Below are 18,337 nucleotides of genomic sequence, written 5' to 3'. Positions count from 1 at the left end.
GCAGTTTTAGCACATCAGCCATTACAGATTTTCCCTGGGCTTTCCTCCTTCTGTAAGTTTTGGCACCAAGGAAGTCACTGGTTAATGGTGCCTGGCTGTCTTACGCAGAGCTGGCCATAGTGCTTTTTATCTCTGTACCCAATAATTCTTTGAAAATTAGGTCAAGTTCTCGACGTGTATGATTGATAGCAAATGGCCCTAATGGCCAAAGGTGTCTTGGACCCTTGTCTGCTTTATGTGTCTCATTTCATTCAAGAGCTCAGCCAAGAATTCTATGAGCTCAGTCCTGCTACTGTCCCTTTTGTTAGCTAAGGATGAGGAAAATTTCACAGATACTGTGGCTGCGTCAGAATCGGAACCCAGGGCTGTCAGACCCGCTGGCCTTATGCTCTCCAGCCTCGGACCCCAACAACCTACAGGGAAGTTTCAGAGACAACGTGAAGCACCCATGAATGTTAAGGAAAAAGGCAATAAAAGCTGAAAATCACCCAGTGCCACCAGTGGGGACCCCTTTAGTTGAAATGGAGAAACAGAAGGCCATGGGAGGTTTATGTTATTAAAGTGGCACAGAGGAAACTCAGAGCTGGGCTGCGGACTCTCAGGTCACTGATCTCCCCATGGATACCTAAAGAGTAGAGTCACAGTCCATGACCTCTCTCCATTCTTAGACCTGCGTCAAGGCCAAGAAATCTGGGAAGAAATCTGGAAGAGATAAGGACCTTGGCAAAAACTCCAGTCCCCTTTGCTGGGGCTGAAGAGGTCTCCCTCCAACCTCACTCATTTTGCTGTCTGACATGAAGAGAATCCATTTGTGGACTGTGAATCTTCCACAGGGTCCAAGATACACAATTTACTTGGGCAGAAAAATATTTTGATATTCACAAAACCACCCACAAATCTCTTTCTGTGAAGCAATGTTTTGACCTGACACAAGGTTATGGTTAGCGTAGCATCAGCTCTGGCTTGGTAATCAAAAGACCCAGGCTCCATGCTGGCCATTCTGCTTCCTATCTTGGATACCCATCTTCTCCGCTATGTTGGCCTGCCCCAGTGGCTTCAAAGGGTGAAGCTACGAACATAGATGGGGTATTAACCATTATAACGACACCAATATATTTTTTTTCTCTTCAGATGGGAATGTGAAAGGCACTTTATTAATGGACTTGCCAAATCAATGCTACTTTCTATTCCTCCTGCCCGATTCCCAGAGCATGCTGAAAGCTTGTAGGTGAAAGGTCACTCTCTGGCTTTACTGAGCAATTCTCCCAACCATGTAGTAGAAACGTGATCAAGAACAATTGTGTTTTTTCCAAACCTATTTATGCAAGTTGTTCTTTTTATTGAATTACACAGTTGAAAAAAATTTTTTTTTAAAGATTCCATTTTTCAGTAATCTCTATACCCCATGTGGGGTTTGAACTCCCAACCTCCAGATCAAGAGTTCCATTGCTCTCGTGACTGAGCCAGCCAGGCGCCCCTGTAATTATGTAATCTAATTGCTTGAGGGTACGCTGCCACAATATGAGTGTGAAAAAGCATTATTTCTGCAAATGTAAGTAGAAGCTGCTGAAGTACTGTTGTTAACTGTAGCTGCGGAGAGAACAGTGGAGATGAGGGAGACATGGCAACTCAGTGTCATGCGGTACTTGGGTGTGGGACCTGGAACAGAAAGTGGACACTAGTGGAAAAAACTGGTGAAATCCAAAGAGATATTAGAATTTAGTTAATTGAAACGTATCAGGGCCAGCTTCTTAGTTTTGATGAATACATCACAACAAAAAGTGGTTAACATAATAATCAATGCTCGGGAGACTGGATAAGGGCTCTATGAGCGTTCTATACTATTCTTGCAACTTTTCTGAACCTAAGTTGGTTCCAAATTAAAAATAAAGAGTTCATTCTTAAAAAGGTGTGGGAATGATGCTATATTTAACTGGTTTTAAATTGAAGATTAAAGGATCCAAGTATCATTTTCTAGGATTCTTGAATTGGGCCAACTTTTCTCATGAACCAACCACATTGGGTAAGAGTTCTATTCTATAATGATTACTTCTGGGTGGTATCAATGTCAGGATTTTTGAGGCATGGGTTAATTCAAGAGCAGATCCTTGAGAGCCATTTAGAAAGACAATACCCGAGAGCTAAACCTGAAACAATTTTACAGTTGACTTTATATCCTATATCCTGTCAATGGCCAGAATTCCAGGGATTCTTAGCTGTTCAAGTAACAAAGTTTAGGGGAGAAACCAGTAACTCATACTGAATAAGGAGAACTGTAGAAGGCACTGAAATAGCATAATAATAATTGTCTTAGAAATTAGAGTTGAAATTCGTTGTCAAAATCATCTAGCACAGGAGCACTGGGTGGCTCAGTAGTTCAAGCATCTGCCTTTGACTCAGGTAATGATCCTGGGATTGACCCCTGTGTCAGGGTCTCTGCTCAGTAGGAGCCTCCTTCTCCCTTTCCTTTCCTCTCCCTGCTGTTCCCTCTGCTTATACTCTCTTTTTCTGTCAAATAAATAAATAAAATCTTAAAGAAAATTATTTAGCACATACCCCCTCCCTAATGGCACTTACCCTACCTTAGTTACTAACTGTAACACAATGTTCCAATCAGAAGAGGGGAAGGGACCCACTACCTCTCACAGCCGTGAGTTCTCCCTCATTCATCCACTCAACTCTGCGGCAGGTACGGATGGACACAGTAGGTATAAACACTAAAAAGGTCATTAGATCTCTACCCACGTTGGGGGGGCGCCTGGGTGGCTCAATGGGTTAAAACCTCTGCCTTCGGCTCAGGTCATGATCTCAGGGTCCTGGGATCGAGCCCCACATTCACTATAGTCTGGGTGAACAGGGAAGGCCTAAGGCATGGGAATATCTAAAATAAGGACATTCTGGGCTGAGGGACTAGCTGTTGCAAAGGTCCCAAAGCAGAAACAAGTGTATTGGGTTGGAACGCACAGGCTTGTGAGGCTGGGGTTTCGTGGCCAGGACTGGGTGGGGGTGGCACGAGATGAGATAGCAAAGGTAGAAGTGGTCACACCACGGAGAAACGTGGAAGGCACGTGATGGGTTTTGAGGCTGGAGGTATGAATACAAAACAAAGCGTCCTGACTTGTCTGATGAGCAGAGACTGGAATAAAGGGAGGGCAAGTGTGGAAGCAGGGGCCCCTGTGAGAGAAGGGGCTGGTCTGGACTGGAAATTTGCCACGGAGAGGGAGAGCACTGAATGGATGCAAGGCCAGTCTTGGAGAAAGAATCAACAGGATTTGCTCTTGGACTAGATAATCAAAAATGAGGGCATAAAGGGAATCAGGGGAAAATATTATACATTGTGCTGATTGTTTTGTTTTGTTAAAGATTTTATTTATTTATTTGTGGGAGAGAGAGAACGGACATGCGGGTGGAGGGGGCTGGAGGAGGGCAGAGGGAGGAGATGGAGGGAGACGGGAGGGGCGGGAAGGGGGCAGAGGAAGAGGGACAAGCAGATTCCCCGCCGAGCCAGGAGCCCAACCAGGGGCTCCACTGGGGGCTCGATCCCAGGACCCAGAGATCATTACCTAAGCTTAAGGCAGATGCTTAACTGACTGAGCCCCCCAGGCACCCCGCATTTTGCTGATATTTCTGTGAAGGGATCTCCTTCATATAGCCCTGGCCCCTCCTCTCAAACTATCAGTAAGACAGACAGTGATACCTGCCTTTCTACACGAGGACACAGAGATGTGGAGGGATGACGTGACAAGCCAAGGATCACGGGGCTTGTGGAGCAAGGATCTGAACTCAGGGCTTGTGACTCGAGACTGTTCCATGACAGTAGCTTTTACTTCAGTGTTTTATGTTTCTTGTCAGAGAAAAGAGAAACAAAATAAATTCTATTAACTGTGTTGATTTATAAATAAAGGGTAGAAGCAGAGGGAGAGCTGAGAGGAGGACCCTGGCGGGGCATAAGTCATCCTTCCCACCTAGAGATGTCACAACCGCAGCTTCAAAGGAAAACAGAAACTTCTTTTCCATTAATTAAACAAATGAATCAGGTTTCCGTTTCCATCTCCTCTCCCCTTTCTGTCCGACTTGTCTTTGAAGGCATTCCGTTTGGGAAATGGGTGACCTTTACCCACCACGCTCCACTTAATTGAATGCTTTGCATCAGAAGTCACCACGCTGATCAACATTTTACACCCACCGCCTTCCTGAAGTACTTACCCCAGTCCCTTGCGTCTGTTTTGTCGAAATCGCTTTACAAAAATAAATCATATCAAAGTTTTTCTTTTATTATTTCTGAAACTTTGCTTGCAAAACTAAATATTTTTAACACCATGGCAACATGGTCAGGACTCGGGCGAATGCATCCAGCCCCCTTTCAGAGTCCAGGTTTAGCAAATCTCCTGCCTCGGACAAATGGGCCGCGAAGGAGGAAAGAGCTAATAAATTAGGCATGGTCAATAATCATTCAAGTCATGTCTTCTGGAGCTTCCTTAAAGGTGATAAATGAGCCACACAGTCCTAATGGCTGATGCGTCCCCCCCCCCTTCTTGGGCACACCAAGATGCGTTGAGCAAACTGAGAATTGCATGGCTTCTGAATGAGTTTAAAGAAAACCTCCCACACTTCCCGAAGGACTTTCTCCGACATCTGCTCCTCTGACCCTTCCAGGATCCCAGAGTGGGGCAAGCCAGGATGATCAGCTGCAGTGTTTCGGCTGAGGCTCACAGAGCTTACGAGACCCGTCAGAGTTGTAATGGTTTCTCCCATGGTTTGTAAGACACAGAACTAAACCTTCGAACCGCGTCTCCCGAATCCCAAGCTAGGACTACTTTCCACAAGCCAGCGTCTGCCCCCGAGAACTTACAAATGCTTTGATGTGGTGCTGTGGCATATTTAATAAAGTTACACCTGTGCTGATTCAAGGAACCGGTGTATTCTATGTGCTCCAGGAAAAGCAGTTCCCTACTTCCATCCACAAATTTCACCCAGTTCTTCCCCCCGCCGGAGACAGCCACTTGTGCCAATTGGTCCTGATTATCTCAGTGCTTAACTGCACGTCTCTAACAAGCTCCTACCAGCACTTTTCACTTTTTCTTCCTTCTGCAGCATAGATGATGTAGTTCCCTTCCCTTTCTTCCCACCCACCACACACGAGCCCCCTCCCAGTAGAGCACACCATGGTTTGACCACACTAGCCTCCTGCATGAACACCAGGATGATTTTACAAGAACCAGCTCCCAGTCCCAGCTGATTCATAAATTCTAATGTGCCTTTCCTAAACATTCTCCTCAAACTCCCTCACTCTCACCCTTGTAATATATTTTTTTTCCTGATTTCCTGTTTTCTATGTGCTTGTCACTAAATGAACTCCAAACTTGTCGCTAGTCATGGAACTCTTGTCAGAACATTCAGGATACATCAGACACATGAACTGCATATCCCTCAGGGATCTTCTCATGATTCTTTTGAGCTAATCCAATCTGGACTGTTTGCTCTCTGGGCCTGGCTATCATCCTAGGCTGTCTGCGCTGGAGTATCTCTTCACCTCCCTTCTCCCCTGGATCTGTAATTTCCCGTCACCTTTGTCTTCTCATTTCATGAAAAAGCACATTCTCTAGTAGCATCCTGAAGATGGTTGCATGGGAGATAGGTTTTTTTGATAACTTACATGTTTAAAAACACTTTTCATTTGCCTTCATATTTGATTGACAATTTGGTGAATATAAAATTCTGGATTGGGAATACTTTTCCTTTAGAATTCTAATCCATTTCTAGCTTCTAGTGCTGCTATTGGACACTCGGAAGCCATTCTGCTTCCTGATTCTGGTTCATTTCTTCCCACATCTGGTCCCTCTACCCCATCTCCTTCTAGAGGCATATAAACATTTCTTTTCTGAGTATTCTGAAATGCTCTAACAATGGTATGGATCTATTTTATTCCACTGTGCTAGAATCTCTTTGGGCCTTTTACTTATTTTTTAAAAGATTTTATTTATCGGAGAGAGAGCGGCATGAACGGGGAGAGGAGGGGAGGAGGGGCAGAGAGAAGGAGACTCCCTACTAAGCAGGGAGCCCAATATGGGGATCAATCCCAGGGCCCCAAGATCACAACCTGAGCCAAAGGCAGTCACTTAACTGACTTGAGTAACCCAGGTACCCCTCTTTGGTCCTTTTAAAATTAGAAAACTGTGTCTATCATTTTGAGAAATTTTCTTGAATGATTTCGTTGATTTATCAACACCTGACTATGTATGAATGTTTATGTGTGTATATATATGAATTTACATATGAATTTGTGGTATGTATGCATCGTGTGGTAAAAATCACATCGCTTCTCACCTTTCTCCACGCCTGGATTAGAATTCCACCGTGTTGTTTGGTGGATTCATTTACTACTTGTCCATATATTTCTTAAGCTTCTGAAATTTTGCAGTTCTATTTTCCTCTTTCATTCTGTGCTCTTGACTTTATGCTTTCAAAGAATTCTCTTTACTATCTTTAAAACAGTTTTCAGGAGGAACTGAAATCCTACCTGAGGGTTCAATCCAAACAAGCGTTCAAAGGACCATCTTTCTCAGATGTCCTCCAAAAGTCTTGGGAAGTCTTCTTCCTTCCCTCACCCCAGCCATCCTGCTTATGGACCACACTCAATGAGTAATTAAAAAAAACAATCATGGGTGCCTGGGTGGCACAGTCAGTTGGGTGTCTGATTCTTGATTTTGGCTCAGGTCATGACCTCAGGCCATGTCAAGTTCTGCACTGGGCATGGAGCCTGCTTAAGATTCTCTGCCTCTCTCCACTGTCCCTCTCTCCCTTCCCTCTCTTAAAAAAAAAAAAAAAATTAAAACAAGCCCAAACAAAACAAAAAAACACACACACAAAACGCAAAAACAAAAAAGAACATTCATTCTCATGGCGAGATCTAGTTTTTGTCTTATTTTTTCTCTTTCTGTCTTAAAGAACAATTATATTCTTGCAAAAGGAGAGCTACTTCATACAAATCATTTATTCTGCACTGTCAGGGCTAGTCCAGACACAGAAGCAACAGTCTGCTCTGCTGTGTGACTTGACAGGTCCTGGGAAGTTCCATTAATTTCTCATCTATACCAGAACCACATTACATGTAATTTCTGCAAATGAAGAGATAACCAAGGCATCAAACCCATGCAGGGTGTCTTGGGTGGCCATTGCTATTTATATGACTACCTACATCAGACCACGGTGCTTACCTTCTGAGTCATAAAGGAATAGAACGTGGTCTAGGCAATTTTCAGAGAAAGACTGAGACAGAGAGAGTGTGTTGGAGAGACTAAAGGAAACTCATAGGGACGTGGTAAGGGGACAGAGGTTGCGACCTGTAGCTTAGTGGAGTAGTTGTGCGTAGAGACCAAAAAAGCCTACAGCCAATCCAATTAGTACATGTAATACCTTTAGAAGATGAACTAGAAAAATAAGTGGGGCTTCCTCTTTAAGATTTCTTGTTCTAGATCATATCGTTCATGCCTGAGAGGTGAGTCTACAAACAGTCGAAGGATAAAGCACGGTCTAGTGCAAAGAATATGAGCTTTGTAATCAGATAAACCCGCTTCTGATCATTAGCAGGAAAGTGGCTTCGACTTCCTTATGGTTAACATGCAAGTAGTACTTACTTGGAAGTAGTTTTAAGAAACAGAAATGATGCGAGCAAATTTTCAGGTATTCACAAGTGCTCGTTAAATCAGCAACTGTAGCCACTAGTGATGGTGGAAATGGATATGCCCTGTACCTTGGAACATACCGTGCCTGCGTCCACTGTCCACCTTTGGAGGGAAAATTTTATCCCTGAGATTGTTTAGTATTGCAGGTACGTAACAGTAATAAAAAGGGAACTAACTTTTAATTGCTTTTAAACTTTCCATAGACATATAAAAGGGCACCAAGTTAAATTTGGTATAAACAAGGAATTTTTTTTTTTTAATCTAAGCGTATCCTGTGCAATATTTGAGACAGACTCCTGCAAAAAAAAACCAAAAAACAAAAAACAAAAAACAAAAAACAAAAGAAACCCCAAACCAAAAAGACAAAAACAAAAAACAAAACTTTTAATCTGAAATTTGGATGTAACTGGGCCTCCCACATTTTATTTAATCAATCTGGCAACTCTCAGGATACCCCCATATCACCTGCACTAGGGGCAGAACTGTAGCCATGATAGTCCCCTATAACAGACACAGCCACACTGCGTCTATTGTAAATTCAAAGGAATAATCCTCACAGAGCTTCTTTAAGTCATCTTCTTTGATTCCTGGGATAAGCTCCATAGGCAATTACTTTTCTAAAATTCTGTTTTGGGCTCAATAAGACTAACTGACTTAGTGTGCCAAAGGCTCTACTTTCATTCAAGCAGTGGACAGATAATGTAGATTCCTGACGGAGGAGAAGCCAACATGCTTGGGAGAAAGATGAAAGTGAGAGAGGATGGTGGTGACTGAAACTTGCACTGAAGAACTGGACTGGACAGTGGCTCCGGGACAGGATCCTTCCAATGTCTCCAATAATGCAAACACCAGTTATTAGCATTTCTCCTTAATTTTCACAGCCAAATCTTGATTAACTACAGTATTAAGAGGAGGAAAGGACACTCCACACCGTCCCACATCCAAATGTGAAAAATAAAAAGCCTTGGTCAAGGACAAGAGAAAGGGCGGTTCTGCTGATTAGCCCTTCTGCTCCCTCTCACTCCATTACTGGGGACGCCAGCTCACCTGCAGGCAGCTTCCCTTCCTGAAGCCATCAGGGCTCCGAGTCTCAAAACCAGCCTCACACACCTCACCTTCCAGCACCGCACAAATACTAGCTCATCAACGTATTTGCCCCAAGAGCTAATATGCTCATTATAATAAGTGAGCTAGAAGAGGACCGTTTTCCACCTCGCAGGAGAAACAATAGGTAGTCTATTGCTTACAATGTAGTTTTAAACAGGAAAGGTTTTCCAGCATGTAAATAATACAGCTGATTCACTGATGGTTAGAGAGAATATATGCACTTTAAAAGAAAAAGCTATGGCTAATCCTTAACCTTACTAATCTACCTACCTATAACTAAAAGTTGACAATAACTTACATTTTAAAATCTCGTTTTAATTGTAAAAATGTCATGTATGTATCCAAACTGCTAAATGATTGCCTCTACCTCAGGCTCTGCCCAGGGCCATGAGAAACTACCAGGTAAAAACATTCTCATTGCCTGCTTTTATGTGTAGAGGTGTGTGGTTCCCTCCCCAAGTCCTCTTTTGTATGATTATACTGGTATTGACAGTATGACTCTTTTTTTTTTTTTAAAGATTTTATTTATATTTGACAGACAGAGATCACAAGTAGGCAGAGAAGCAGGCAGAGAGAGAGGGAAGCAGGCTTCTCGCTGAGCAGAGAGCCCGATGCGGGGCTCGATCCCAGGACCCTGGGATCATGACCTGAGCCAAAGGCAGAGGCTTTAACCCACTGAGCCATCCAGGCACCCCAACAGTATGACTCTTAAATACATGCGTATTAATTTTTGGGTGGGCCTTTCAGAGGATTGGAGCTAAATGAAAGAATCTGATCTACTTTCTATGTCTGGAAGACATACTGACTCTAGATAGAACAATCTACAAACAGCAACAAATGCCTACAACAAAAAGCCCCACTCTTTCTTGAACTGTGACTTCCATGTCCGTATGAATTCATTTTCTCCTGTACTTGATATTTTGAGGTAGAATTTTCAGTTCCTAGTGTTGTACAAAACAGAGGTTCATTGAGATGGCTATGAGCTAATTTGTCCACTCCATCAGAGTAAGTACATCGGGATTAAAAATGCTTAAAGATGTGATAGATGTACTTTAATGTAAAGTTAGTTAGGGGATACTACTATGATTCAAACTCAGAATGAAGATTTTTAACTGTTACTGAATGCCCGGGCTATGCATTTCACAAAGCATCTCATTTAGAGAAAGCTTTAAAAAAAGCTAACATTGTAGGATAAATATTTGTAGGATAAACATTTATAGAGTGATAACAGATATCAAAATGTCAACAGAGACTCTTGCCTTTCCTAAACTGCTGTATTGCCAAATATTTCCAAGTGGTTCAAAAGAAAGGACATGTTCAAATACATATTCTTAAATATTTAGAGAAAAGGACATCATGAGAGCTATCTTAAAATACACACACGTACACACACACTTGCATCTCAGCCAACATTCTCAAACAAGTTTGAATATCTTACACCGAGGGCTAACTACCAATTACATGTTCCCAATTTATTTATGGGATGTCAGGGCTAATAAAGCATCATTTTCAAAGCAAGAGTAAGTATATAGCTAGTTGATGGAATAGCTTACTTTTAATAACAGTGGCTACTGAGTAACTACTGTTAGCTAATAAGAGCGATTTCGTTTTTTTTCTTCAGCTCTTCGGAACATGCTGACTTCCCAACAGCTATCTGAAGAGTTCCCGTCTCATTTTCCAGCAACCAAAAATTAATTTGGCTTTCCTACTTCCATAGCCACAATGAAGTTTTTATAATAAAATACTACCAGAGGATCGTATCAAATCCATATGGATTTGGGGTTGGGGATGCCAGGGTAATTGTGGATGGCACTAAGGTTATTCGTTTTGGCTTCCAGGCATCAAGACATTGGATGCCTAGTGGCATCAGGTGCCTGGCCCATTTGAATTGTTTCCATGGAGAACAGATTCGGGGGGACAGGGTAGCCAGGATAACGAAGAGCAATACCAAAGGGCATAGGTCGAAACTGTGCACCGCAGCTCCTCCTCTTGTTAGCCTATAGCGATCACTGAACCAAGAATGGCTTTCTTTATATTAAAAATATGATATTAATTCTAACACCCCTTCTTAAATGTATCTCGCAGACTGCATGTTCTGTAACACATTACTAAGTAGTCAGTGAAAGAATACTAAAGGAAAACCAGTGTTTTAGGTTTTAAGTGGAGACATGCTTTGAACAGGGTTGAACCATTTTGGGTTTAGTTCCTCTATTTGTTTTCACCTCAGAACTTTCCAGAGCCTTTAAATAAGCTCAGGGTCACTGTGCATCTGTGGGACATCACTCTGGTCAAGAGCAGCTCTAGGTTTATTTGGCGATAGGCTCCCTGTCAGAAAGCACCAATTCACATCTCATGCCGTACTGGGATGCGCCCCTACTTGAGAAATTGTACATCTTATGACCTCAGCAATGGTGTGTGTGTGTGTGTGTGTGTGTGTGTGTGTGTGTGTGTGTGTGTCCCTGGTGTAACTGACACCATCAGGAAGGATACAATGCACAGTACATTTGTTCTTATTGCCACTCTAACAAATCATCGCAAACTTAAGTGGCTTCGAACACCACGAAGGTATTACCTTGTAGTTCTGTGGGTTAGAAGTCTAATGTGGGTCGGCTGGGCTGAGATCAAGGTGTGTTGACAGGGCTGTGTTCCCTGCTGGGGGCTCCAGGGGAAAATCTGCTCCTTGCCTTTTCCAGTTTTAGAGGTTCCCCACACTCCCTGGTCCACTGCCCGCTTCCTCCTTCTGCAAAGCCAACAACATCGCATGCTCCCTGATTGTTCTGCTGTACTATCTCCCGCTGGCCACGGACAAGGAAAATTCTCAGTTTTTAAAGATTCATTTTAAAGATCCATGTGATTAGATTAGACCCGCTTGGATAGTCCAAGATAATCTCCCCATCTCTATATTGGCAAAGTTCCCTTTTGCCGTGTAAGGTAATAGATTTCAGGGATTAGGGTCTGGACATTTTTGGGAGCCATTATTCTGCCAACCACATATGGGTTGGTAAAAATACCTTGAGGGTTCTGGCCAGCAAACAAGGTCAATGAATAAGAAACAGAAAAACTCTTCCTGTCATTTGGTATTTTTCCTAATTATTATTTATCACGGTACCAGGGGAGTGAAAATTATTATCTCACTAAGGGATATAGAACAGTAAACAAGATATGGAATATGTTCCCAAGCACCACAAATATGGTTCTGTCTCCACAAGATAGAGAAGAGAGCACAAGTGGGAATCAGATTCTCCACAAACTCATCCAGCAGCCTCCCCAGTGACCTGGGGCTGAATTCGACAAGGTGTGCATTTTCCAGGAAAAAGTACATACCCTTAATCAGCTTTGCTCAAGTTTTCTTTACTAACCGACCGTGCACTCATTACCTCCTCTAACACAGGCATTGTAATTGTTCCATTGAACCCTCTTTATGGTTTTATTACCTGACAAGACCTCGCTTCCACCAAACCGGTAAAGAGTACATCATCTGATACCAAAACCCACCATCTGATACCATCTTAACCCGACACAACAACTTTGCTCACTTTCGTGTGTCTATGTGACTCTTCACGTTTATGACCCATCTCTCCCAGCCTGAAGTAAATTCTTCTCTTATCTCCCTTTGATCTGAGGGTCTACACATGTGGCTCTAAGGGTGTGTGTGTGTGTGTGTGTGTGTGTGTGTGTGTGAGCACGCACGTGTGCATATGTGTGCACTTGGGAACTCTCTTTCTGTCCCTGGTACCTTCCTGAGGATTTATGCCTTGCTTTTATGCCTTGAACACCTAACTTTCTGTTTTGGAGGTATGGAGAGCTCTGGGTCACAGGCAGGATGCATCCCACGTGCATACCTTAGAGTCCTACTTAGCATCAAAATGTGGCTAGGATATCACCTGCAACTTTGCAAATTATGTGAGCACTAGAACTTCAGTTTCCTCCTCTTGTGAGAGATTGATATCTGCTTCAGAGGTTCATTGCAAAGATTAAAAGAGGTGATGATGTAAAACATCTGATAGATAATAGTTGCATTGGATGAACTATAGCTGATACTATTATTATCAACGACCTGCTCTGTTTGCCTACGTAAAAGTGCCCTGCAAAGTTCTTGTTTCTATGAAAGATGCTCTCCGGCCACGTCTACGTGTATCAGTGACATTTATACAACCAACAAACTCTGATTTAATTCACACTCTGTTGCTAAGGTGTGGTTCAGACCAGTTTTCTTCTCAAGGGCTGTGCCTGCCTGGAGAAAGGGGGCCTGAGACGTCTTGAAATTTGCTAATCACATCTGGTTTAGCTTTAGACATTTTCTGGGGTTTTGCCAGCAGCCACGACATTTTAATGGCTACAATAAACCTCAAAGCCTCATCAAATCTTTGCTGTATGTGTGAAAATTATGTCCTCTTCAATTAAACATTCAATCTAGGCTCACACCAAGGCCTTATGGAAAAGGACGTGGAACCTGAATGGGAAGTGAGATGAAACGGACCGCCACGACTCTGGCCATCTTGCCAGATGGCATTTAGAAGAAAAAGAAATTCATTAGAGAACCAACGGTCTGTATTTTCTTTAAATATTTACTAGGTACCTTTCATGTGTTAAAAACACTGGCATCTCTAAAGATTAGCAGGGTATTTTTGTTTAAACATCCAATGTGGCGGTGGGGGCGGGGGGTGGAGTCCTACTTCTCCCTCTTGCCTGGTGATGCCTCACATCTTTTGGTGTAGTCCAAGCCAAAAACGAAAAACAACGGAGGCAACATTTGGTTTTCCCTCATTTTAAGAAAGATCTTCCAACTTCAGAAGTTCTTGCAATTCCTGACAACGGGACAAGGGTCAGTGGAGCACTGAGAGATGTGGAGTGGCACCTGAGATCCCCTTGCAGAAGACAAGGTGCACCAAAGGGAGGAACCTTGGTGGGAACACCTGCCTCTCCACTGGCCTCCCAATTCATTCTTATCGTGGTTAGGAATCATCAAACACTTCCAGATGTCAAAGGGAGGTGGCCCAGTCGGGATGCCTGAGAGAGGCAGCCCCTGGAAGGACGGCAGGAGAAGAGGAAAGATCACACGTGCATCAGATTTCTGCTCAGAAAACGCCGCAGCAGGGCACAGGTCCAGGAGACCAGAGGGGATTTGTACTCAGCGATAGCCACAGCCACGACCTAAACAAGCCGGGCTCTTCTTGGTCAGGGCGAACCTTGCAGCCAGACAGCAGACCAGCCGGGGCGCTAATTCTGCCATTGGAGAGCGACAGGAAAAACTGCCACAGGATGGCTCACATGGTTTTATTACAATAAGAATCAAGCCCCTGGTCTTAGACAAGGTTAAAACCGTCGGTGTGTTAGGAGAGGGAAAAGAATAACCACAGACAGGTTCATATATCACATTCTAAATGCAGTGTCCACATGGTTGAATGCATGCTCTTCACCACATCAACAGGAGAGGAAAAAAAAATCCACATGTTCCTTTAAAAATAATTTACAAGGTAGAAATATTCACTTGTAACCGCTCTCCTTATTTAAGCAAGTTTTATGCCCAGAGTAAAACTAAATGGCTCTCCCTGCCACCAGGAGATCTGTCCCACTTTGCTTCCCTTTCTAGGCTGTTCTGCTTCTAAGACTTGGGTTTCTGAGCACTCTTTCACAATAAACATTTTAAAAATGTTTATTTTATGTCTTAGTGTAAAAAGATTCCTGGTTCAAGCTCTTCATTTCCTCAAGCTCTCCTTTTGGCACTCTGTGCTCCATTTCCACATTAACACGCTCCCTAAATCCTCCATGGAGCTCGGCAGTTGGAGTTACACAAGGTCCAACGCAAGTATTTATATACTTGGATAAGGAGATGTCTCCACAGTGAAAACACAAGACGCGAGCAATGCCAAAGGAAAATTCCTGCTCAAGAGAGACATAGTTTTACCTTTTAAAAAAAGCCAAAAGAGCTGTCAGCATTTTTGTTGTGAATAATTAAAAATGGAAATTCAACTAAAATTGAATGCTTATGGTGGGTCCTGCCATCTTCTTTAGATTCCTGTACATAAACTAAGTACATGTGGGTGTGTGTGTATGTGTGCGTGTGTATGTGTGTGCGTGTGTGAGTATGTGTGTGCATGTGGGGGATACGTATAAGGCAGCACAGTCGACTAGCTTAGAAAGGGCATGAGTTCTCATCCAGATAGGCCTGATGAGAGCCCAGTAAACAGGCCTCTCATTGGCTGTGAGAACCTAACTTCTCTAAACCTCATTTTTCTCACTGGCAAAATGGAGTTGGTATAGTTCCTGCTTATTGGGGTGGTTGGCGTCACTATATGATACAACAGTAAGCAGTCAACGAAGGCCTGCTGCTATGATTATTAAGATGACATCTGTTATATGTTGGAAAATGTAGACGTAAAAGATGGAGCTATAAAAAGCACAGATTAACACTAATAAAAGAAGAGGATATGCAAATACAATGTCTCCACATACAGCAGAAGACATGGAAAGTTTCACGAGGGCTGCGGTGTACCATAACTGAGCTCCGCGCCAATTCCATTCCATGAACCAGACATAAATAATCCTCTTCAATCATTTAAAAAAAAAAAAACCAAAAAACAAAACTTAGCTATTATCATAATAACAGAACAGTTCCTGTTACCTTCTAGTTGTCTCTTCAGTTTTCTCAAATCTTTTATGAGGTCTTCAAACTTGACTTGGGAAGCCAGAAAGAAATCTTGTGGTTCAGGCAGAGGGAAAATACTCTTTTCGGTTCCTGCTTCCTAAAAGACATGGTTAACAAAAGTACATTATATTTCCCTATTGTCACTTTCAATTGAAATTCCAAAGCATCTTTCATTGGATGTGCAAATGTGAATCAGAGAAGCACTCCTCTTCTATTCCTAAATTTGGACTGGCTATTCTGAAATGCTTTTGTGTCTTCCACAGTGGCACTTTGGTCTTCCTGCCACTGAGGTTGGCTCTGGCTCTGGCAGGGCTTTCGTTTTATTTTGCCCCATGAATCAAAGAGAAAATTGTCAGGTATGTCCCGATCTTGGACACCCTCCTCTCATGGAAAAAGTCACAGGGGGAACACATGAAAGTACTTAAATTTCAAGTCCCTGTTGAGTCTCACATGGTAGCAATTAGCCAACTCATCTTTGGGGTGTGCCAATGGGTGTGACTCGGAAGGTTCTGGACAAGACAGCATTGCAACGGAAGAATCACCCTCGCTTCTGCTGTAACCTACCTGCCCCTGCAGCTGAGAGCTCCCGAAGAGGGTTTGTGCTAGCACATTCTTCCCATGTTTGTAAAGATTTTCCAAATGCTGTTTGGCTTCTCTAAATAGACAGTTGCTGAGGGCATGGTTGGCCATAGTTTTGGGCAAGCTCCCCGATCATGCCTACTAGAGGATCTAAGCTGGGAAATCACTTGAGGGACACAAGCTTCAGGCACACTGAAAGATAAGCTGGGTCTCAAATACCTTTTCCAGTCCAGCCTGCTTTCTCCCCTAGTTGTTTACCATAAGCTCTGCCTCTTGTGAATCTCAGGCAGTCTTCAGTTCTTCCTCTCTCCACACAGCCTACTTTGCCAGCTTTCCATCACATTCCATCTTTCCTGCCATTAGGACTTATTCCAAACTCTGAAACTACTTTATAAGGCACTTTGTGATCTGGCCTCTGTCTACAACCTCAGACTTCGTCCATCTTCCCCTATCTCCACTTCCCTCCCCTAAGTGTTCATAAAGTAACAGAACAGGCCACACCCTCTTGCATCTGGACTTTTGTCTATGAAACCACCCCTTTCTAACTCTTCTACACGAACTCTTCATGCCTCCTTTGTTCATAGCATTTGAAGATCAGGTCTTGGGACCGATCTCAAAGATCGCCCCTAGCCCCCCAGCACGTGGGTGTTTCCGAGAGCCCCTGGTGCGTACCGTTATGACAGCACTCACCAACGCTCGTTTCAAAATTGCCATGTTAACTTATGTGTTTCCTCGCTAGACTATAAACACCGTGAAGGCAGGAAATGTGTCCTGTTCTTGGGACGGCACACGACGTCTGGCATATCAAACTCTCTTCAGCACCCTTGCATAGAGCCCACATGAGGCCATTCTGGAAAGTGTGTACCTTGAACAAGAGCCATCTACCTCAATGTCCTACTTTCTTGTGGTTTCAGGAATGCTCACGACCCGTCCCCCTTCCTTGAAGATCTTTAGCTTCACTGGAAATGCTAAGGAAAGGTGATTCCCCTCATTTCAGTAAAACCTTTTACACGATCAGTGTACTTGCCCCCTAGCTCCCTACGATTATTTTACTTCCTTCAAAACAATGGAAGCTGTACTATAGTCTGAGGGCCAAGACGGTCAGCTAACATGCTTGCCACAGAATTCCATGGCAACCTACACTGCAAGAACTCATCTATATTACCTCCTACTGTTTTCCAAAACTTTATAAGATTCATGCCCTGGCTTTGATTTTCTTTTCTTTTCCTTTTTTTCCGTCTCTTTTCTTTTTTCTTTTCTTTTCTTTCCTTTCCTTTTCTTATCTTTTCTAAGCTAGAAAATGAGAAAGTGCTGCTGAGCAAATGAGCCTGGTTACAGCTCTTGAGACAGCTGCCCAATTAGAGTTCAAAAGACATGGCTCTGGATGGATTTCTGTAAACTTCACAGACTTAGACCCAAATCCAGCTCGCGTGGAAGGAGGCTTGGAGCAGGAATCACCTTTCTTCAGCTAATTGCTCATCAACACTAACCACAAAAATCATCACTTATGCTCCTACGGGGAGGGGAGAGCTTAATAAATCACATAATTCTATACTCTTGCTGAGTGGAATGAATTTTTGCACGGTGAAAACCGGGAGAGCACCACATAAACGTTGACTTCTGATATTTCCCCAACTGGGCCATCCCTGGTTTGAAAGGATTCTTACTGCGAGATTTTCCTCAGTGAAGTTGATTTGACTGCATTCAGCTCTCTTCGAGAGCCACATTTCGTTGGTAAATTTCAGCCCTCTGACACAATTCATGGGAATCGGTTGAGGCAGGCACTAGAAGGTACATCTGCTTACGTTAACCCTAGACTAGAAATGTGACCTCTTGAGATTCTTCAGGGTAATTCTCCTGTCATACTGGTACCTGCTGTCAGAACTTCGGGTATCTGCATATCACCCGAAGCTTCAACATGCCTGCCCCACTCTACTAGAAAAAAGCTCTCACCTTTTTGCTCCCAGTTATCTACAGAGGCCACTCACTGCACTCTTGTAGATACTTACGGTAGATTCAACCTAGTAAGTCTTTGTCAGACACCTAAATTACAGACACCCAAAAACAGACAATGATGAGTTCTGGACCTCAAGGAGCAAGGCAAAGCTAACAGGTAATTGCTCACTGATATCCACATGTAAGACAGAATAAGACGTGTCATGACAGAGGCTCAACACAAGTGTTCCCAGGCTTCCAACGAGCATGAGATGAGGAAGTAAACAAAGACTTCATGGAAGAAGGGCCATGTACAATTGTGCTACTTTTTGTTTTATCTTTTTTCCCCTTTTACGAAGCGACTCAGGCTCATTAAGTCTAA

The 18,337-nt window shown here is 43.2% G+C and overlaps 1 protein-coding gene across 21 annotated transcripts in view; it reads right to left on the bottom strand.

The window, feature by feature from the left end:
* The window catches only part of FMN1 (formin 1), a 413,714-nt gene that overhangs the window by 106,991 nt on the left and 288,386 nt on the right, over positions 1 to 18,337 (bottom strand). For all 21 annotated transcript variants that reach the window (XM_032343188.1, XM_032343184.1, XM_032343196.1 and 18 more), the window contains one exon: positions 15,418 to 15,538. In XM_032343188.1, coding sequence (XP_032199079.1) covers positions 15,418 to 15,538 — 121 coding nt within the window. The remainder of the gene's footprint in view (positions 1 to 15,417; positions 15,539 to 18,337) is intronic.

The sequence above is a fragment of the Mustela erminea genome, chromosome 5 (assembly GCF_009829155.1).
Source record: "Mustela erminea isolate mMusErm1 chromosome 5, mMusErm1.Pri, whole genome shotgun sequence".
In the NCBI taxonomy this organism is placed as follows: Eukaryota; Metazoa; Chordata; class Mammalia; order Carnivora; family Mustelidae; genus Mustela; species Mustela erminea.
Note: the sequence above shows the minus strand (reverse complement) of the source record. Positions and strands in the feature narration are given on the sequence as shown.